The 22,988-nt window shown below is 44.0% G+C and overlaps 1 protein-coding gene across 3 annotated transcripts in view; it reads left to right on the forward strand.

Moving 5' to 3' along the window:
* Window positions 1–22,785, forward strand: part of LOC138663585 (oocyte zinc finger protein XlCOF22-like) — a 46,343-nt gene extending 23,558 nt beyond the window's left edge. The window contains exons 3-9 of one of the 3 annotated variants that reach the window (XM_069749841.1): window positions 7,407–7,493; window positions 11,941–12,090; window positions 12,220–12,399; window positions 12,483–12,606; window positions 12,690–12,784; window positions 12,983–13,073; window positions 21,201–22,785. In XM_069749841.1, the coding sequence (XP_069605942.1) occupies window positions 7,419–7,493; window positions 11,941–12,090; window positions 12,220–12,399; window positions 12,483–12,606; window positions 12,690–12,784; window positions 12,983–13,073; window positions 21,201–22,390 (1,905 nt within the window). In that variant the 5' untranslated portion in view covers window positions 7,407–7,418 and the 3' untranslated portion in view covers window positions 22,391–22,785. Of the gene's footprint in view, window positions 1–7,406; window positions 7,494–11,940; window positions 12,091–12,219; window positions 12,400–12,482; window positions 12,607–12,689; window positions 12,785–12,982; window positions 13,074–21,197 lie in introns of all 3 variants that reach the window. The other 2 variants (XM_069749840.1, XM_069749842.1) reach the window with 2 other exon arrangements.
* Window positions 22,786–22,988: the final 203 nt, after the last annotated feature.

Genomic DNA, 22,988 nt, shown 5'->3' on the forward strand with positions numbered 1-22,988 from the left:
TGCCATCGATCACAATGAGGAGGTCCGGTCGTCCTCCGACGTACTTGGCTCACCAGCTTTGTGGGCCTGGTCATCCTATTCCTGGGGGTTGGCCCTCTGCCCCAGGGGACGCTCATTTAAATGGCAGAACCTTACGATGTGTCTTGCCTGGTTGCAGCGTCGGCAGATGGGTCCTCCACCCTGATGATAGCAGTTGTTGTCTCTTCTTCTGATCGGTGGGATCCTTTTCTGTCATCGACAGGGGACGTCCTCCGGACTGGAATCCAGCTGGATTTTCTCCTTTGGGGATTCCTGCAAGGACTGCACGGTTCTGGCTATTGCAGCTACGCTTTTAGTCAGTTCCTGGCCCTGGTGGTGCAGTCCTTTGGAGGGATCATCATCCAGGATCTGTGTGTCGGCCTCAACGGGGGCCTGATGAAATGATGCCACCTCCTGGTGGTATGTGATTGCTGAATGTCTAGGGGGCACTGTGTGGCTGGGCATTGGTTCATGCAGCACCCGGATGGCTCTGGCTTTAAAATGTGCAAAGTCCAGGTCAGGGTTTTGCAAGGCCAGGATGCGCAACTGTGTCCTGTGGGTGCTGGACAGGAGCCCCTCAATGAACTGTTCCTTTAAGAGCTTGTCTGCATCCTGCACCCTGTTAGGGTCAACCTGTTTAATGGCCCGTAGTGCCTCCTGGAGATTAAGGGCATAGTCCCGTATGCTATCATGTGCTCTTTGTTTGCACCCGAAAAACCTCATTTTGATTTCTGCAGCGGTGCGGGTGTCAAAAGTGGTTTTAAGTTTGGCAAATATCTGCTTAATAGTTCCTTTTTCCATATCCGGCCAGGATTTTACTTCTCTGTGCCAATTAGTTGGCCAGTTAGTATGCTGACCTTTTGATGCTCTGTCAGGGGATATACTTCAGATAGGCTGCAAAGCCTATCCTTAAAGTTACTTAACGTATGGGACTCCACAGAATATTGTGGCAGCCAGGTCACTCCATGTATATATAAAGGCACGGATGATTGACCTCGTGGAGGTCAAAACATCCAACACCGCGGAGACACCATCACGTGTTTCTCAACGCAGTGATCCAGAACACTGCCCCCAAATATGCAAATGCAAGTAGAGGAGCTGCGGAGACACCATCACGTGTTTCTCAACGCAGGCAGTGAATAGCCAGGCCTTTCACCGGGAAGGAACAACCAAGGGAAGGGCAGCATCCAATAAAGGAAAACATCCAATAAAGGAAAACCACCTATGCCAAGCATGGTATCCATCCACAGACAGCTGTTTCGGGGTTTTTGCCCCTCATCAGTGTGGAGTAGGAAACTGGCTATCAGGAGCAGTGCCTAGTAGAAAGTCTATAAAGGCACGGATGATTGACCTCGTGGAGGTCAAAACATCCAACACCGCGGAGACACCATCACGTGTTTCTCAACGCAGTGATCCAGAACACTGCCCCCAAATATGCAAATGCAAGTAGAGGAGCTGCGGAGACACCATCACGTGTTTCTCAACGCAGGCAGTGAATAGCCAGGCCTTTCACCGGGAAGGAACAACCAAGGGAAGGGCAGCATCCAATAAAGGAAAACATCCAATAAAGGAAAACCACCTATGCCGAGCATGGTATCCATCCACAGACAGCTGTTTTGGGGTTTTTGCCCCTCATCAGTGTGGAGTAGGAAACTGGCTATCAGGAGCAGTGCCTAGTAGAAAGTCTATAAAGGCACGGATGATTGACCTCGTGGAGGTCAAAACATCCAACACCGCGGAGACACCATCACGTGTTTCTCAACGCAGTGATCCAGAACACTGCCCCCAAATATGCAAATGCAAGTAGAGGAGCTGCGGAGACACCATCACGTGTTTCTCAACGCAGGCAGTGAATAGCCAGGCCTTTCACCGGGAAGGAACAACCAAGGGAAGGGCAGCATCCAATAAAGGAAAACATCCAATAAAGGAAAACCACCTATGCCAAGCATGGTATCCATCCACAGACAGCTGTTTCGGGGTTTTTGCCCCTCATCAGTGTGGAGTAGGAAACTGGCTATCAGGAGCAGTGCCTAGTAGAAAGTCTATAAAGGCACGGATGATTGACCTCGTGGAGGTCAAAACATCCAACACCGCGGAGACACCATCACGTGTTTCTCAACGCAGTGATCCAGAACACTGCCCCCAAATATGCAAATGCAAGTAGAGGAGCTGCGGAGACACCATCACGTGTTTCTCAACGCAGGCAGTGAATAGCCAGGCCTTTCACCGGGAAGGAACAACCAAGGGAAGGGCAGCATCCAATAAAGGAAAACATCCAATAAAGGAAAACCACCTATGCCGAGCATGGTATCCATCCACAGACAGCTGTTTCGGGGTTTTTGCCCCTCATCAGTGTGGAGTAGGAAACTGGCTATCAGGAGCAGTGCCTAGTAGAAAGTCTATAAAGGCACGGATGATTGACCTCGTGGAGGTCAAAACATCCAACACCGCGGAGACACCATCACGTGTTTCTCAACGCAGTGATCCAGAACACTGCCCCCAAATATGCAAATTCAAGTAGAGGAGCTGCGGAGACACCATCACGTGTTTCTCAACGCAGGCAGTGAATAGCCAGGCCTTTCACCGGGAAGGAACAACCAAGGGAAGGGCAGCATCCAATAAAGGAAAACATCCAATAAAGGAAAACCACCTATGCCAAGCATGGTATCCATCCACAGACAGCTGTTTCGGGGTTTTTGCCCCTCATCAGTGTGGAGTAGGAAACTGGCTATCAGGAGCAGTGCCTAGTAGAAAGTCTATAAAGGCACGGATGATTGACCTCGTTGAGGTCAAAACATCCAACACCGCGGAGACACCATCACGTGTTTCTCAACGCAGTGATCCAGAACACTGCCCCCAAATATGCAAATGCAAGTAGAGGAGCTGCGGAGACACCATCACGTGTTTCTCAACGCAGGCAGTGAATAGCCAGGCCTTTCACCGGGAAGGAACAACCAAGGGAAGGGCAGCATCCAATAAAGGAAAACATCCAATAAAGGAAAACCACCTATGCCAGATTCCTACTCCACACTGATGAGGGGCAAAACCCCGAAACAGCTGTCTGTGGATGGATACCATGCTTGGCATAGGTGGCTTTCCTTCATAGGATGCTGCCCTTCCTGTGGTTGTTCCTTCCCGGGGAAAGGCCTGGCTATTCACTGCTTGCGTTGAGAAACACGTGATGGTGTCTCCGCAGCTTCTTTACATGCATCTGCATATTTCCCATAAGGGATGGGGGCAGTGTTCTGGAATCACTGCGTTGAGAAACACGTGATGGTGTCTCCGCGGTGTTGGATGTTTTGGTCTCCCCGAGGCCAATCATCTGTGCCTTTATAGCCTTTTTACTAGGCACTGCTCCTGATAGCCATGATTTCCTTTATTGGATGCTGCCCTTCCCTTGGTTGTTCCTTCCCGGTGAAAGGCCTGGCTATTCACTGCCTGCGTTGAGAAACACGTGATGGTGTCTCCGCAGCTCCTCTACTTGCATTTGCATATTTGGGGGCAGTGTTCTGGATCACTGCGTTGAGAAACACGTGATGGTGTCTCCGCGGTGTTGGATGTTTTGACCTCCACGAGGTCAATCATCCGTGCCTTTATAGACTTTCTACTAGGCATTGCTCCTGATAGCCAGTTTCCTACTCCACACTGATGAGGGGCAAAAACCCCGAAACAGCTGTCTGTGGATGGATACCATGCTTGGCATAGGTGGATTTCCTTTATTGGATGTTTTCCTTTATTGGATGCTGCCCTTCCCTTGGTTGTTCCTTCCCGGTGAAAGGCCTGGCTATTCACTGCCTGCGTTGAGAAACACGTGATGGTGTCTCCGCAGCTCCTCTACTCCATGTATATAGGCCATGGATAGCGGCATTATAGGAGCTGTTATGTGGCAGGGTCCTGCCGACTTGCAGGAGCTACAGGCACTGTGGGGCCTGGGACATGTGGCTGCGTCCACCGCAGGGCCTTGGAGCATCATGGGGCATGTGGCTGCGACAACCGCGGGGCCAGGGGGCATCATGGGGCCTGTGGCTGCGACCGCCGCCAATTCTCCTTCTGGGTCAGTCATGTCCCCTTCCCCCTTGCTAACCTTGCAGGGCTGACGTCTTGCCACCGGAGTCTGTAGCGGTTCCTGCTGTGTGCGGTTGGGCGCTCCTCCTGGTCCTCCTTCCGGGGCTCTGGCACGGCGTCTTCACTTGCGGCTCTGCCGCATGGCGTCTTCACTTGTGGCTCCTCTCAAAGCACGGCTCCAGCTTCATCTTCGCGCTCTTTTGCTGGCTCTGCCCACGAAGTTACACCTACTCCTCCCCCTCGCGCTCCACACAGCGAGGCAATGGAGGCTTGCAGGCAAATTGTCACAGTCTCTGCCACACAGTACCTGGTGATGCCAGGGCATGCAATCCTGTTCGTGACGCCAAAGTTGAGTCACCCACCAGGGCAATGGGGATACTCGGTACCGGATCCGGTCGCACTTAAAGGGGATGTCACGGAGGCTGCGACCCAGTCGTGGCCCTAGGCACTCAGTTAAAAGGGAAAAGTCTTTTAAGGGGCTTTGAAATAAAGTTTGTATTCGTGATGCCACCTGTGGTTCTTGGTCAGAGGGGACTGACGCTGCTTAAAGGGGTCCTCTGGGGTGATGTTACTGCAGCATACATGGTGACGCTTCCCACAGGTGAAGCGGGGTCCCCAATGCTCCCAGTGGAGTGGGCAAGGATGATGGGTTGCCGATAAATAAACGGAGGACACAGGGTTGCAGTTTTTACCTGGTTTACTGATGGTAGCAGGCCACAGTCCAGGATACCGGCAACAGGGGTAGATGGAGTCCAGGCAGCCTGAAGACAGGTGGAAACCCCCTTGGCAGGTCAGGTTGGGAGCCTTCCACATTGCGTAGACTATTGGTCCCCTCCTGCCTGAAGTGTCCTAACAAGGTCCTCGTTCTCTCCTGCCCTGGGGTAGTACCTATATGGTAGGCAACTTAAGCCGTTTCTCTAGGGTCTCTGTATACAGTGACTCTGGGCTCTGGAATGCTGCTGTACCTCAGGTTTAATGGGGCAGGTTATTTTCAGCTCTCTGCCCTCCAGTTCTGCTGTGGGACCTGCAGTTGCCCACAACCTCGGGTTCCCGGCCTCTGCGCTCTGCTTAGAGGGGCCCAGTCACAGCCCTCCTCTAGCTCCTAATCACTCCTCTGTTCTCTTTCCCTGTCTCTTGTCTGCACCAGACTGTCTAACTCCTCCTCTAGACCAGGATGTATATCGGGGAAGTTCCCCTAAAACCGGGGTTTGAGCTCCCCCCTCTGGCCTGGAGTCAGAATGTGTTGAATGTGAGATTACCTGCCAAAGGGATCCCTCCTGTCTTCAGGCATGGCATTACCCTGCCCAAGAGGAAGGCAGCACCACTATGGTACCCGAACTCCTGGGGTGCCACATATTGTTCCCACAGTACCATCTTCCCCTTACACACAGTGTAATGTTCCCACAGTACTGTCAATACCCCACACACAGTATATTGTTCCCCCCAATTCTGCCATCCTCCCGCACAGTGTAATGTTCCCACGGTACTGCCATCCCTCCAAACAGTGTAATGCCCTCATTGTGTCCCTGTATTGAGTGACCAGATACAACACACAAACAAACAGAAGGCAGAAGTAACCAATATGATTTATTTCCCTGATAATGGTAGGGAATTGTGGTAACTATAGCAACCGTGAATAATACAAAGCAGGGTGATTATGAGGTGAAATATACAATATCATAAATAGAATGAATTCTCCTCACAATCACTGTAATAGCAGCCTCTAACCATATGTTACGTTAGCTACTGACAAGAGTGATGGTCCTGACACATATAGGCCTCAACACTACCTCTGCTGTGAACACAGGCCATAGTGGAAGTCTCCAGTTCTTTCTGTTAGGCCACGTCCTCCTGACAAAGTATATTAAAGGGAACCTGTCACCCCGTTTTTTCAGTATGAGATAAAAATACCGTTAAATAGGGCCTGAGCTGTGCTTTACAATAGGGTATTTTTTGTCCCCTGATTCCCCACCTATGCTGCCGAAATACCTTACAAAAGTCGCCGTTTTCACCGGTCAATCAGGCTGGTCTGGTCCAAAGGGCGTGGTCACAGCGCTGTTTGTCCCCCACATCTTGCTTATGTTCCCGTTGGTGGCGTAGTGCTACTCGCATGCGCAAGTGCCGAATGCACTGCGCAGCAGTAGAAAAAGAGCGCGCTCTACGCTATTCAGCGGTTTCTCGGTGGGCGCGGCCATCTTCCTGAGGCCGCGCGTGCGCAGATGGAGTGTCCTGCTTCCCGGGGCTTCAGGAAAATGGCCGCGGGATGCCGCGCATGCGCAGATGGAGATCATGGCGGCCATTTTCCTGAAGCCCCGGGAAGCAGGACACTCCATCTGCGCACGCGCGGCCTCAGGAAGATGGCCGCGCCCACCGAGAAACCGCTGAATAGCGGAGAGCGCGCTCTTTTTCTACAACTGCGCAGTGCATTCGGCACTTGCGCATGCGAGAAGCACTACGCCACCAACGGGAACATAAGCAAGATGTGAGGGACAAACAGCGCTGTGACCACGCCCTTTGGACCAGACCAGCCTGATTGACAGGCGAAAACGGCGACTTTTGTAAGGTATTTCGGCAGCATAGGTGGCGAATCAGGGGACAAAAAATATCCTATTGTAAAGCACAGCTCAGGCCCTATTTAACGGTATTTTTATCTCATACTGAAAAAACGGGGTGACAGGTTCCCTTTAAGGCTAGCTGAAGTGCTTTCACTTCAACCGGCCCCTGTCCTGACTGTTGTACTATCCCGGACCAACCCCTGTACTGGTACATCAGTGCTTTAAGCAATGACCCAGCTCACTTGCACCTCCTGTTCTTCACTGCAGGCATATACTCCCGAGCAAAATCTACTCTTGCATCTTTGGTGCTTGACCAATGGCGGACGGCTCAAGTACCTGAAGTAGTGAGGGCTGGGACTTGGCTGTTACCTATAGTAGATAACAACTTATAAGACGTATCTGCATGTTGCGCAATGTCCAAATATTTAAATCAGATACCCATAAATGTAGATGACTATATGACTTATCATACCTGGAGTAGTCTGGACTCCGGGTCTTGTCTGGCGCAGATCTGGTTCTCGGACTTTGGCTTGTGTAGCCTGGATTCTGGGAGTCATCTAGTGCCGCCTGGGTTCTGCTTCCTGGCATACCACAAGCTGGAACCACAGCCTCAGTTTTTCCCTGGCACACTTCCTGCCCGTTTTTTGCTTGCCAACAAATTTGTTCCTTTTTTTTTGTACTGGCCTTTTATATCAAGAAACTGCATCTTCAAAGTACCATCAAGATTTTTCCTTGCTGAAACTCTCCCTCTTCCTATTGATTCCTCAGGGTCCCGCCTGGATGGCAGTCTTCTTGAACAAATGCCGCATAGTGCTGAGAATTCCCGCTTCCACACCTTTTTACACCCCTTATGCAGTATGTATGATACCATTCACCCTGTATAATGTTCAAACAGTGCTGACATCTCTCACACAAAAGATATTTCCATGGTACCGCCACCCCCCCCCCCACACACACACAGTATAATGTTCTCATAGTACCATAAGTCCACCACAAACAGTATAATCTTCTTACAGTACCATCATTCCCTCCACTCAGTATAATATTCCCACAGTACCACCATCCCACCACACAGTATAATGCTCCCACAGCAACGCCATTCCCTCACACACATTATACAGTAATCTTTTCACAGTATCGTCATTCCCTCCTCACAGTATAATATTCCCGCCATACCGCCATTCCCCTAGAGACAGAATAACCTTCCCACAGTACCGCCATTCCACCATGCACAGTATAATGCTCCCACAGTACTGTCATTTCCTCCGCACAGTATACTGTCCCCATAGTACTGCTATCCCCCTACACAGAGTACAATGCTATCAAAGTACCATCATCATTATACACAGTATAATGTTCCCACAGCACCACAGTCCTCTCCATGCTGAGTGGGGGTCCTTAATTTGTGTAGCAGGCTGTGGTGGCCATAATACTGTATGAGGTATGTTTGGATCATAATATTGTGTGGAATCTGTTGGGTCCATCATACTGTGTGGGAGACATCATACTGAGTTACCTGGATCACCAGAGGGAAAATTTCCTGGTGATGAGTCTGATATGAATTAGTAAGTGAGAAATATAGACTTTCGGTCTATTTAGTTGCAGACTTAAATTAACAAAGGCAGCATGCAATCTGTAGAGTCGGGAGATATGACTCCGCCAAATATATATATACAGTACAGACCAAAAGATTGGACACAACTTCTCATTTAAAGATTTCTCTGTATTTTCATGACTATGAATATTGTACATTCACACTGAAGGCATCAAAACTATGAATTAACACATGTGGAAATATATACTTAATAAAAAAGTGTGAAACAACTGAAATTATGTCTTATATTCTAGGTTCTTCAAAATAGCCACCTTTTGCTTTGATGACTGCTTTGCACACTCTTGGCATTCTCTTGATGAGCTTCAAGAGGTAGTCACCGGGAATGGTTTTCACTTCACAGGTGTGCCCTGTCAGGTTTAATAAGTGGAATTTCTTGCCTTAGAAATGGGGTTGGGACTATCAGTTGTGTTGTGCAGAAGTCTGGTGGATACACAGCTGATAGTCCTACTTAATAGACTGTTAGAATTTGTATTATGGCAAGAAAAAAGCAGATAAATAAAGAAAAACGAGCAGCCACCATTACTTACAAAAAATTGGGAAAACTTTGAAGGTGTCCCCAAGTGCAGTGGCAAAAACCATCAAGTGCTACAAAGAAACTGGCTCACATGTGGACCGCCCCAGAAAAGGAAGACCAAGAGTCACCTCTGCTTCTGAGGATAAGTTTATCGGAGTCACCAGCCTCAGAAATCGCAGGTTAACAGCAGCTCAGATTAGAGACCAGGTCAATGCCACACTGAGTTCTAGCAGCAGACACATCTCTACAACAACTGTAAAGAGGAGACTTTGTGCAGCAGGCCTTCATGGTAAAATAGCTGCTAGGAAACCACTGCTAAGGACAGGCAACAAGCAGAAGAGACTTGTTTGGGCTAAAGAACACAAGGAATGGACATTAGACTAGTGGAAATCTGTGCTTTGGTCTGATGAGTCCAAATTTGAGATCTTTGGTTCCAACCACCATGTCTTTGTGCGACGCAGAAAAGTTGAACAGATGGACTCTACATGCCTGGTTCCCACCGTGAAGCATGGAGGAGGAGGTGTGATGGTGTGGGGGTGCTTTGCTGGTGACACTGTTGGGGATTTATTCAAAATTGAAGGCATACTGAACCAGCATGGCTACCACAGCATCTTGCAGTGGCATGCTATTCCATCCGGTTTGCGTTTAGTTGGACAATCATTTATTTTTCAACAGGACAATGACCCCAAACACACCTCCAGGCTGTGTAAGGGCTATTTGACCAAGAAAGAGAGTGATGGGGTGCTACACCAGATGACCTGAGCTCCACAGTCACCAGACCTGAACCCAATCGAGATGGTTTGGGGTGAGATGGACCGCAGAGTGAAGGCAAAAGGTCCAACAACTGCTAAGCATCTCTGGGAACTCCTTGAAGATTGTTGGAAAACCATTCCCGGTGACTACCTCTTGAAGCTCATCAAGAGAATGCCAAGAGTGTGTCAAGCAGTCATCAAAGCAAAAGGTGGCTACTTTGAAGAACCTAGAATATAAGACATAATTTCAGTATATAATTCCACATGTGTTAATTCATAGTTTTGATGCCTTCAGTGTGAATGTACAATTTTCATAGTCATGAAAATACAGAAAAATCTTTAAATGTGAAGGTGTGTCCAAACTTTTGGTCTGTACTGTATATATCTGTATAAGTTTTTCCTTTAAATTGGAGGGCCCAATTATAGCTATTGCCGTCTGATCTGTGATTTCTATCTATTCCCCTGTGTATAGGATGATAGCGAATAATAAAGTTGTTATGGACGTGATTTAGCTCACATTTGTGCAGTGACTGTTTTCCCTATAGTGACGGATATTTCTTGTTGCTAAAACTGTGATTTTTTTTTTCACATTAAACCTTTTTTAACTTTTTTAAATGACTCTGATCAGTGCGATCATACAACATACAAGCCTCTGATGGCTCCGGTGATGCACTGTACTACTGTAGTGCCGTGTATCATCACTGCCTGTCAGTGTAATACTAACGGCCCTATACACATGAGATAAGTGTTGGCTGAACAGTCATTTGGCAGACGGCTATCTCTCCCGACTCCCCCATACACACAAATATTCCGGTTTTCCTGTGGTCTGTATGAGAGAGTCGCCTCCAGACTCCTCTAGCGGAGGATTATCTAGATCCTTCTATGGCCTGATGTCATCTATCGGTGGCCCCCAAATACATTATATAGTCGCCCAAACCCCCCAAAATCAGTGCTTTCATGTAACTTTACTATAATGTGTATGGGAGTGTTAAAAGGTAACTTATTGGACACTGCCTCTGGCTCGGTCTAGTAAACCTTCATACATTGCAGGCCCAGACACCATTATTAGGCATGTAAGTATCTTATTAACTAAACCACCCCATACTATCGAGTACTTGGGGGTGGAGAGGCATTCAGCTGAACTCTGTCACACCTTCTTAGATGCCATGTTTGCTTTTGACAGCAGCAAGTGGTTAAACTGCCAGGGTTTTTGTTGCAGCCGCACCTGTGCTGTCCCTGCAGTGTACATGTATGCTCTTGTGCACAAAAGACTTAAAAAAATAAAACAAACAAACAAATGTTTGACGTGTAAGGCTACTTTCACACTTCCATCTTCTGATGGCCGTCGCAATGCGTCGTTTTGGAGAAAAAACGCATCCTGCAAAGTTGCCCGCAGGATGCGTTTTTTTTCCATAGACTTGCATTAGTGACACATTGTGCGACGGATGCGTCGTGTTTTGGCGGACCGTCTGCACAAAAAAAGTTCAATGTAACTGTTGTGCAACGTGTCCGCCATTTTTGACCGCGCATGCGCGGCTGAAACTCCGCCCCCTCCTCCCCGCTCATCACAATGGGCAGCGGATGCATTGTAGAACTGCATCCGCTGCCCACGTTGTGCTAAATTTAGCACAACGTCCGTCGGTACGTCGGGCCGACGGTTTGCGACGGCCCCGTACCGACGGAAGTGTGAAAGTAGCCTTAAAAACAAACTGTGTCTTCTGCTTTTTTATATTATTCCCTTTTTACAAGAATTGTTGATGACAATTTCCTTTTTAAACATTTTATTATCTGGTTATTTCTGGTGTTTTTCCTGTAATATAGGAAAGCCTAAGGCCAGAAATAAACTCCATAAAACACTGTACATGGAGACTTTAGGATCAGATAATTTTTGCCCGCTGTATTTGTGGAAACATAAAATCTTTTATAAAAGCCTCAAACTTCTGTGTGTGAATCAGACCTGAGATCTAACATGATAGAAGATTACAGTGCGGGGAAGACGTGAAACCTTCATATAGACGGCCGGTGGTGATGGAGTCAGTGATGGACTCTGGACAAATATGTTTCTAGAGCCGTAGTAGAAGATGAAGATGTCGTCCTCATTATGAAGTAGTTATTTCTCCTGTCACGTGTAATGAATATCTCCTGCAGTATTGCTAATGCCGATTCCAGTGTCGGTAAATGAGACGAGAATTAGCGTTATGGAAGATGAGTCTATGAGGAACGTATTCAGCTGCCGACTCCGAGGAAGAAACTGCTTGTTGTCTGTGGCCTAAAATATATAGGTTTTATTAGTAGATGTAAAGAAAAAAACTAAATACTGTAAAATATTAACTCTCCTCATATGTTTCCCTTATTATCTCCAGTAATTGTATTATTACACAGGATTTTTATGATGTTACATCGGCTCACCTTCTCATTCAGGTCTCTACAATATCGGATCCTCTCAGTGAAGATCTTCTGTATAAGAGAATTTTCCTGATTTACCCATCAAAGATGTATATGGACAGAGACAAGATGGCAGAGAGGATATTACACCTCACCCTAGAGATCCTCTTCCGGCTTACTGGAGAGGTGAGAGATTCTGATGACGTCACATTGCATCATTCTTATATATGAGAATAACAGACGGACAGAACTGGAGAGGTGAGGACTCTGGAAATGTCTGTAGTGAGATTTATTAATGTGTCTCTCCATAACCAGGATTACACAGTAGTGAAGAAGACCTCTAGTGAGCGCTGTCAGGACCCTGTGTCTGAGGAATGGGGAAGATCCCTGAGCCCAATCACTGGGCCTCCACCTCACCCCCTGATACATGAGGACATCAATGACCAGAAGATCCTAGAACTCACCTACAAGATGATTGAGCTGCTGACTGGAGAGGTGACACTGCTGGGAATGTTGGGACATTATACAGTAACGCTATGCGGGGAGCGGCGGGATGATGGTATCATTGTATGTCTCAGTTTCCAATAAGGTGTCAGGATGTCGCTGTCTATTTCTCTATGGAGGAGTGGGAGTATTTAGAAGGACACAAAGATCTGTACAAGGATGTCACGATGGAGGTTCCCCAGCCCCTCACATCACCAGGTAATAGACAAGACTAAATACACACGGCCTATAATTATCTGTATATAAAGAATGAATTCAGTCCCTGTATATGTTTCCTTCAGTTCTACCCAGTAAGAGGACAACACCAGAGAGATGTCCCCATCTTCTTCCACAGGACTATAAACAAGAAGATCCCAATGCTCCTCAGGATCATCAGGTAGATGGAGAGAAGGTGTCATGAGATCTCCCCTATGATGTGTAGATGGCTGTGAAGGTCTTGTGCTCAGTCTTGTTTTATCCACCAGTATTATATGTTTTATACTTGTATAATGAGAAGGGTGTAGATGGCAGGATTAGAGCTGATCATAGATATGACTTCTCCATCCGTCTGTGACTTTTACAATATTTGTTTCAGGGTGAAGATCTGACCCATATTAATACTACAGAGACATATGTGAGGGGTGATGAGTGGTGTAAAGAGGAGATTCCTACATATGACTACCCAGGTGAGTAGTAACTACTAAGTACAAGGAAGTCACAGATTCTTCTCAGTCACCGGCTGTGGCTGCTTTATCGGTGGTGTAGTCTGGCTGTATCACAATCAGTTATCACCATTTGGCCTCAAGACCACAACATTCTCCTCTTCTCAAAACTGTTCTATTGACTTTGGACATTGAAAGCCCTTTTCTATAGAACCTAAAACCTGGAAGATCCACCTACTGTACCCTTGGATTAGAAGACGCTGACTGTTACCTGCCCAGATCTGTAAACTACAAAGCCAAATGACAGTGTACGTAGAATGTGCTAACAAGTTAGAAAATCACTTGAAAAAAAGTGTTATGATGGGCCTCTGCTGTTGGCTTCCTAGAACCCTGATATCCTATTGGATGAATCTACCTTCTCTCCCTTCTGTGCTGCTGAATGTTCTCATATGGTCCCTACAAGACCAGGTCCAGTCTTTCTGGCCAAATTTTGCATTTATGATCAACAACAGTAAATGTGCAGTGAGGCCAAGTGTGAATTTCTGTACAATAACATCAGAGTTTCCCTGTATCCTGACTTTTCAATTTGTATTAAAACTAATTAATTTCAGAGAGGATTGTGATAAACTACAGGAAAAATATTATTCCTGTGCCATGATATATCTCTAAGCTGTGTGCGGCTGATGGCTGTAATATACATTTATTCACCCCTGCAGGAGATGTGTTGGCTCGAGCCCTGGTTTAAGGATTCACTCCACATCATAAATTACATTGTTTTCGATCCTGAGGAATTCAGATTACTGTACAATCTCTCCTGAAATGGGGGTACTAATACTTTCACTACTCATCTGGTCAGGACTCACAGTAGCCCCAATGGTCCACCATAAATGAATGCAACTCCGGATTACTGTTGGAGTTCTCCCCTAATACATACATTGTTGTTGGGGATGTAACATATTTTAATTGTCTTTTTTTTTACCTGTTCATTCTGTATGATAGTTTGATTGTGGTGGGATTGATCTGCCTGACTTAGGTGAGTCTGTAACTCCCTCATAGTCTTAAAAAAAGCTCTCCATCGCCTCTTCCAAATGCCTAAGATCTAAATTTAAAGTGAACCTGTCAGCAGGATTGTGCACAGTAACCTACACACAGTGTTATGTCAGCGCTATTACACACATGGTCAAAATTTTTGGTACCCCTCGTTTAATGACAGAAAATCTCTCAATGGTCACAGAAATAATTTGAATCTGACAAAACTAATAATAACTAAAAGATCTATGAAAATGAACAAATGAAAGTCAGACATTGCTTTTCAACCATGCTTTCACAGAATTAAAAAAACTCATGAAATAGGCGTGGACAGAAATGTTGGTACCCTTAACTTAATATTTTGCTGCACAACCTTTTGAGGCAATCACTACAATCAAACGACAGGTATTTTAGCCCACTCCTCAACAGCAAACTGCTCCAGTTGTCCCATGTTTGAAGGTTGCCTTTTCCAGACGGCATGTTTCAATCAGATCATTTTGTATTGTGAAAAATATCAAGATATATTCACATTTTGATTTTGTTTTTTTTTAAACAATTAAAACTAAATGGAATAAACACAAAAATTAAAATAACATACGTCATTACACACCAAATACAAAAGGGTTCACATTAACATTCATCGTAGGTATTATCATTTACTTGCTACTGTTTACATACATGAATAAAAATATAAATGAAGACCATCTGACTGCTTGTGTCTTGTGCCAAAATACAGAGAATCACACCATTTAGATATAGTTTTCTAGGACCCCTTTGTTTCCCAGAACCGAAATCTAACACTTTGGATATGTGAGTTAAGGATCTGAGATGAGTTAGGAGATTTTACAGGTTTATGACAATGAACGGTAGAGACGTAGTATCATCGTGTTTCTGAGACGGCTTTCCGATGCATTCCCCGGAGAAGTTAATCATTGTTCCCATATCTTTATAAATTTTTGTGGGCCTTTCTTTTAATATATGTTCTCCTTTCCATACATAAGACAATATTTAGTTTGGATTTTAACTCTTCTATCGTTGGGGGGAATTTTTCTATCCAGTGTAGTGCTAATAATTTTCTAGCTTGAAATAGCACTAGGGAGATATCTATAGCTAGAGGGGAATCCGGAATCCAGCCCCCCTTCAACATACCAAGTATGCAGATTCTGGGTTACAACGAGGCATGGATTCCGAACACAGATTTTATCAAGTCAACTACCACCTTTTCCAATAATTCCAAATGTTTACACACTCCCACATCATGTGGATTAGGTGAGCGTTGTTTTTCCCACACCTTGGACACATGTTGTCCACTCTTCTACCAATTTTAAATAGGATACTGGGGGTCTTACATACTCTATGAGTAAGAAAGATTTGGGTCAGTTTTTGTGATTCAGACAAGGATAAGTTCGAAACTAGATCTAGCACCTCTTTCCATTGTTCCTCAGATAGGAGACCCACATCTCTTTCCCACTTTACTTTGGCTGTGATAGGATACTTTTCTAATTGCACAGCCATAAGCTGCTTATATATAGACGGCATGTTTCAGCTCTTTACAAAGATGCTCAATAGGATATAGGTCAGGGCTCATAAAAGGCCACTTCAGAATAGTCCAATGTTTTCGTCTCAGCCATTCTTGGGTGTTTTTACCTGTGTGTTTTGGGTCATTATCATGTTGCAAGACCCATGACCTGTGACTGAGACCAAGATTTCTGATTCTGGGCAGCACAATTCTCTCTAGAATCCCTTGATAATCTTGAGAATTCGTTGTACCCTGTACAGATTCTAGACACCCTGTGCCAGATGCAGCAAAGCAGCCCCAGAACATAACAGAGCCTCCTCCATGTTTCACAGTAGGGACAGTGTTCTTTTCTTGATGCACTTAATTTTTCCGTCTGTGAACGTAGAGCTGATGTGCCTTGCTAAAAGTTTCTCTTTTGTCTCATCTGTCCATAGGACATTCTCCCAGAACCTTTGTGGCTTGTCAACATGTAGTTTGGCAAATTCCAGTCGGGCTTTTTTATGATTTTTTTTCAACAATGGTGTCCTCCTTGGTCATCTCCCAATGAAATCCACTTTGGCTCAGACAACGACGGATGGTGCAATCTGACACTGATGTTCCTTGAGCTTGAAGTTCATCTTTAATCTCTTTAGAAGTTTTTCTGGGCTCTTTTGTTACCATTCGTATTATCCGTCTCTTTCATTTGTCATCAGTTTTCCTCCTGCGGCCACGTCTAGGGAGGTTGGCTACAGTCCCATGGATCTTACATTTCTGAATTATATGTGCAACTGTAGTCACAGGAGCATCAAGTTGCTTGGAGATGGTCTTATAACTTTTACGTTTAACATGTTTATCTATAATTTTCTTTCTATTCTTTTGAGACATCTCTTTCCTTCACTTCCTCTAGTCCATGTTGAGCGTGATACACACCAAGTCACCAGACAGCACAGTGAGTATCTGTAGCCATATACTGAGCCCCTCACTGATGTCAAGAAGGATCAGTGACTTGTCATAAGCCAATACATCTGAATATGTAATCAGAGCACCACATAAAGCCCCACCCACAGCCCCGCCCCAGAGCACGAGAATCTCATTGACTGAAAACTACAAATAAAGATTAAACAACAACCACAAGATGGATTTCATCACAAGGTATCAATGTAAACAGCATACACACGTGGTCAAAATTGTTGGTACCACTCGTTTAATGACAGAAAAACCCACAATGGTCACAGAAATAACTTGAATCTGACAAAAGTAATAATAAATAAAAAATCTATAAAAATGAACAAATGAAAGTCAGACATTGCTTTTCAACCATGCTTCTACAGAATTTAAAAAAAAATAATACTCATGAAATAGGCCTGGACAGAAATGATGGTACCCCTGAAAATAATGAGACAAAAGGGACATGTTAAATCAAGGTCTGCCCACTAATTAGCATCACATGTGTCTACTATCTTTGAATCAGTGACTTTGTGTATATATAGGGCTACAGATATTCACAGTGCTGTTTGGTGACATGGTGTGTATCACACTCAACATGGACCAGAGGAATCAAAAGAAAGAGTTGTCTCAGGAGATTAGAAAGAAAATGGTAGACAAGCATGTTAAAGGTAAAAGTTATAAGACCATCTCCAAGCAGCTTGATGTTCCTGTCACTACAGTTGCACATATTATTCAGAAATGTAAGCTCCAAGGGACTGTAGCCATGTAGCCAACCTCCCTGGACGTGGCCGCAGGAGGAAAATTTATGACAAATCAAAGAAACAGCTAATGCGAACGGTAACAAAAGAGCCCAGGAAAACATCTAAACAGATTAAAGGTGAACTTCGAGCTCAAGGAACATCAATTCAGTTGAAAAAAAATCCTAAAAAGCCAGACTGGAATTTGCCAAATTACATTTTGACAAGCCACAAAGCTTCTGGGAGAGTGTCCTATTGGCAATGAGACAAAAATTGAACTTTTGACAATGCACATCAGCTCTATGCTCACAGATGGAAAAATGAAGCATATCAAGAAAAGAACACTGGCCCTACTGTGAAACATGGAGGAGTCTCTGTTATGTTCTGGGGCTGCTTTGCTGCATATGGCACAAGGTGTCTAGAATCTTTTAAGTGTACAATGAATTCTCAAGACTATCAAGGGATTCTAAAGAGAAATGTACTGCCCAGTGTCAGAAATCTTGGTCTCAGTCGCAGGTCATGGGTCTTACGACAAGATAATGACCCAAAACACCCAAGAATGACAAAGAGGAGAAAACATTGGACTATTCTGAAGTAGCCTTCTACAACCCCTGGCAAAAATTATGGAATCACCGGCCTTGGGGGATGTTCATTCAGTTGTTTAATTTTGTAGAAAAAAAGCAGATCACAAACATGCCACAAAACTAAAGTCATTTCAAATGGCAACTTTCTGGCTTTAAGAAACACTAAAAGAAATCAAGAACAAAAAGTGTGGTAGTTAGTAATGGTTACTTTTTTTTAACCAAGCACAGGGGAAAAATTATGGAATCACTCAATACTATTCTGAGGAAAAAATTATGGAATCATGAAAAACAAATAAAAAAACACTCCAAAACATCACTAGTATTTTGTTGCACCACCTCTGGCTTTTATAACAGCTTGCAGTCTCTGAGGCATGGACTTAATAAGTGTCAAAGAGTACTCTTCATCAATATGGCTCCAACTTTCTCTGATTGCTGTTGCCAGATCAGCTTTGCAGGTTGGAGCCTTGTCATGGACCATTTTCTTCAACTTCCACCAAAAATTTTCAATTGGATTGAGATCCGGACTATTTGCAGGCCATGACATTGACCTTATGTGTCTTTTTTCAAGGAATGTTTGCACAGTTATGGCTCTATGGCAGGATGCATTATCATCTTGAAAAATGATTTCATCATCCCCAAACATCCTTTCAATTGATGGGATAAGAAAACTGTCCAAAATATCAACATAAACTTGTGCATTTATTGAAGATATAATGACAGCCATCTCCCCAGTGCCTAGACCTGACATGCAGCCCCATATAATCAATGACTGTGGACATTTGCATGTTCTCTTCAAGCAGTCATCTTTATAAATCTCATTGGAACGGCACCAAACAAAAGTTCCAGCATCATCACCTTGCTCAATGCAGATTCGCAATTCATCACTTAATATGACTTTCATCCAGTCATCCACAGTCCACGATTGCTTTTCCTTAGCCCATTGTAACCTTGTTTTTTTCTGTTTAGGTGTTAATGATGGCTTTCGTTTAGCTTTTCTTTATGTAAATCCCATTTCCTTTAGGCGGTTTCTTACAGTTCGGTCACAGACATTGAGTCTAGTTTCCACTCATTCATTCCTCATTTGTTTTTGTTGTGCATTTCCTGTATTGGAGACATATTGCTTTAAGTTTCCAGTCTTGACGCTTTGCTGTCTTCCTTGGTCTACCAGCATGTTTGCCTTTAACAACTTTCCCATGTTGTTTGTATTTGGTCCAGATTTTAGACACAGCTGACTGTGAACAACTAACATCTTTTGCAACATTGCGTGATGACTTATCCTCTTTTAAGAGTTTTATAATCATCTCCTTTGTTTCAAATGACATCTCTCATGTTGGAGCCATGATTCATGTCAGTCCACTTGGTGCAACAGCTCTCCAATGGGTGATCATGATCACTCCTTTTTAGATGCAGACTAACGAGCAGATCTAATTTGATGCAGGTGTTAGTTTTGGGTATGAAAATTTACAGGGTGATTCCATAATTTTTTCCCCATCCTTGGTTAAAAAAAGTAACCATTACTGACCACCACATTTTTTGTTCTTGATTTCTTTTAGTGTTTCTTAAAGCCAGGGAGTTGCCATTTGAAATGAATTTAGTTTTGTGCCATGTCTGTGATCTGCTTTTTTTCTACAAAATTAAACAACTGAATGAACATCCTCCAAGGCTGGTGATTCCATAATTTTTGCCAGTGGTTGTTTGTGCACCGACCTAAATCCTATTGAGCTTCTTTGGAAAGAGCTGAAACATGCTGTCTTGAAAATGCAACCTTCAAACATGGGACAACTGGAGCAGTTTGCTCTTGAGGAGTGGACCAAAATACTTGTCGAGAGGTGCAGAAGTCTCATTGACAATTACAGCAATGTTTTAATTGCAGTGATTGCCTCAAAAGGTTGTGCAACAAGATATTAAGCTAAGGGTACCAACATTTCTGTCCACGCCTATTTCATGAGTTTTTTTAATTCTGTGAAAGCATGGTTGAAAAGCAATGTCTGACTTTCATTTGTTCATTTTCATACATTTTTTAATTTATTATTACTTTTGTCAGATTCAAGTTATTTCTGTGACCATTGTGGGTTTTTCTGTCATTAATAGAGGGGTACCAACAATTTTGACCAAGTGTGTAGGAGGAGTGAATATTTTGACTCCACAGCCATTTTCCGGAAATTAACCAGCAGTGGATGTTGGAGAATGAAACTTAAGGTACCTTCACACTAAACGACGCTGCAGCGATCCAGACAACGATCCGGATCGCTGCAGCGTCGCTGTTTGGTCGCTGGAGAGCTGTCACACAGACCGCTCTCCAGCGACCAACGATGCTGGTAACCAGGGTAAACATCGGGTTACTAAGCGCAGGGCCGCTGTCTGTCCCCGGCGCTGTGCTTCTCTGTACTGGCTGTGAGCACAGCAGCCGGAAAGCAGAGCGGTGACGTCACCGCTCTGCTTTCCGGCCGCTGTGCTCACAGTGAGTGCAGGAAAGCACAGTGCCGAGGACAGACAGCCGAAGGTAAGTATGAAGCGTTTGTTTTTTTTACTTTTAGGATGGTATCCAGGGTAAACATCAGGTTACTAAGCGCGGCCCTGCGCTTAGTAACCCGATGTTTACCCTGGTTACCAGCGAAGACATCGCTGAATCGGCGTCACACACGCCGATTCAGCGATGTCAGCGGGAGAGCCAGCGACCAAATAAAGTTCTGGCCTTCTAGCCCCGACCGACGACATCACAGCAGGATCCTGATCGCTGCTGCGTGTCACACTGAACGATATCGCTAGCCAGGACGCTGCAACGTCACGGATCGCTAGCGATATCATTTAGTGTGAAGGTACCTTTACACATTTGCCATTTTATTACCCAACCCATAGTTCCCAGATTGTGCTCCAGGAGACACACACCGCAAATTAAGTGGATTCTTCTCACTATAATATTGCTAAATACAGGGACCCTAAATGTTCTTTGAGCACTCACTGCAAGATTCAGAAGTGAGAGTGGATTTTTCTGGATGGTTTATAGAAACTCTGTTGCTTTTCCATAGCTTTTAAGCCACTAATAGAGTGGTAACCTCTGTTTTTCCATTGACAGATGATGAACCTGAGTGGGGACTTTTTTTGTGAGATTGAGAATTAATTGGTTTCCTTTTATTCGTTATTTGTGAGGCAGAATGAACAAACAGTTGAACACCACGCACTTCTGGTTCATCCATCATGGTTTTCTATTAGACTGTGAACTGTCATTGTCTTGGTAAATAAGTTTTTTTTACACAGCTTGCCATTTTTATGGACAGTTTCATTAGAAATGTTCAAAAATATAAAACTCAAGGATATTTTATTATAAAATAATAATTGTTTTTTATCTTAGCAGATGACTGTACCAAAAGATCAGAGGAACAGCTGAGATCTTCAGTTTTTAAATCTGATGATCTTGAGATCCTACAAGATACAACTGAAGTGATTGCTTTTACTCCAGATATACCATCATCCATTCACAGCAAAGATCTGTCATCTGATCCTATGAAACAAGTCCCATCTTCTGATTCATTACCGACTAGTAAGGAAAATCAAAGTCACAAAAGAGGCATTAAAAAACAATCTGCTCTGAAAGCAAAGAAGCCTTTTTCATGTTCAGAATGTGGGAAATATTTTACATGGAAATCACGTTTTGTTATGCACCAAAGAACTCACACAGGGGAGAAGCCATTTTCCTGTTCAGAATGCGGGAAATGTTTTAACAATAAATCATCGTGTGTTATGCACCAGAGAATCCACACAGGGGAGAAGCCTTTTTCATGTTCAGAATGTGGAAAATGTTTTAACAATAAATCATATTATGTTAAGCACCAGAGAATCCACACAGGGGGAATGCCTTTTTCCTGTTCAGAATGTGGGAAATGTTTTCACTGGAAAAATGCTCTTGTTAGTCACCAGAGAATCCACACAGGGGAAAAGCCTTTTTCATGTTCAGAATGTGGGAAATGTTTTAACAATAAATCAGATTATGTTACGCACCAGAGAATCCACACAGGGGAGAAGCCTTTTTCATGTTCAGAATGTGGGAAATGTTTTGCACGTAAATCAAATTTTGTTTCTCACCAGAAAATTCACACAGGAGCAAAACCTTTTTCATGTTCAGAATGCGGGAAATGTTTTAACAATAAATCAGATTGTGTTACGCACCAGAGAATCCACACAAGGGAGAAGCCTTTTTCATGTTCAGAATGTGGGAAATGTTTTGCACAGAAATCACACTTTGCTAACCACCAGAAAGGTCACACAGGGGAGAAGCCTTTTTACTGTTCAGAATGTGGAAAATGTTTTGCACGTAAATCAAATTTTGTTTCTCACCAGAGAATTAACACAGGAGCAAAACCTTTTTCCTGTTCAGAATGTGGGAAATATTTTAACCAAAAATGCAGTCTTGCTATACACCAGAAAACTCACAAAGGGGAGAAGCCTTTTTCCTGTTCAGAATGTGGGAAATGTTTTAACCGGAAATGGGATCTTTTTAGACATCAGAGCAGTCACACAAGGGAGAAGTCTTTTTCATTTTCTTAATGTGGGGAATATTTTACTTGGAAATCAAACATCAGAGATGTCACATAGGGGAGAAGCCTTTTTTATGTTCATAATGTTGAAATAGTTTTAACCAAAATTTGATCTTCTTAAAGGGGTTATCTCTTGTCATTCCTCATGTTTGATGACAAAAGAATAAAACTAAACTTTATTATTTCCAAATGTAAATCTATACACACAAATTCACCCCCTGAAGGTTAGTCAGAAGGTGATTAATAGAAAAAACATGTACCCCACATTTCAGTATATAGGGTGAGGTGATGTATACACACTCAATCTTCAAGCCTCTCATTTCTACAGGTTTCATCGTCCTCACCAAAGGTGACTCATCAGGAGACTTTATTTAATATTGACTTATATTCAAGCGAGACAAGACTAAAAAAAAAAAAAACTAAAATCATATATCATGTTATCCGAAACAGTCAGATAACTAGCCATATATAGGCAGATCCCAGACTTCAAACTATAGACTTCTTAAGTTTATAAGCGTCTCCAGTGGCGGTCAGTTAGGAATAGAAAGTATGTGAAAATACAGTATAATTGTGATTTTTCTCTTATAGTGACTGCCCTAGTTTGGAAT

Source organism: Ranitomeya imitator, chromosome 2 (assembly GCF_032444005.1).
Source record: "Ranitomeya imitator isolate aRanImi1 chromosome 2, aRanImi1.pri, whole genome shotgun sequence".
In the NCBI taxonomy this organism is placed as follows: Eukaryota; Metazoa; Chordata; class Amphibia; order Anura; family Dendrobatidae; genus Ranitomeya; species Ranitomeya imitator.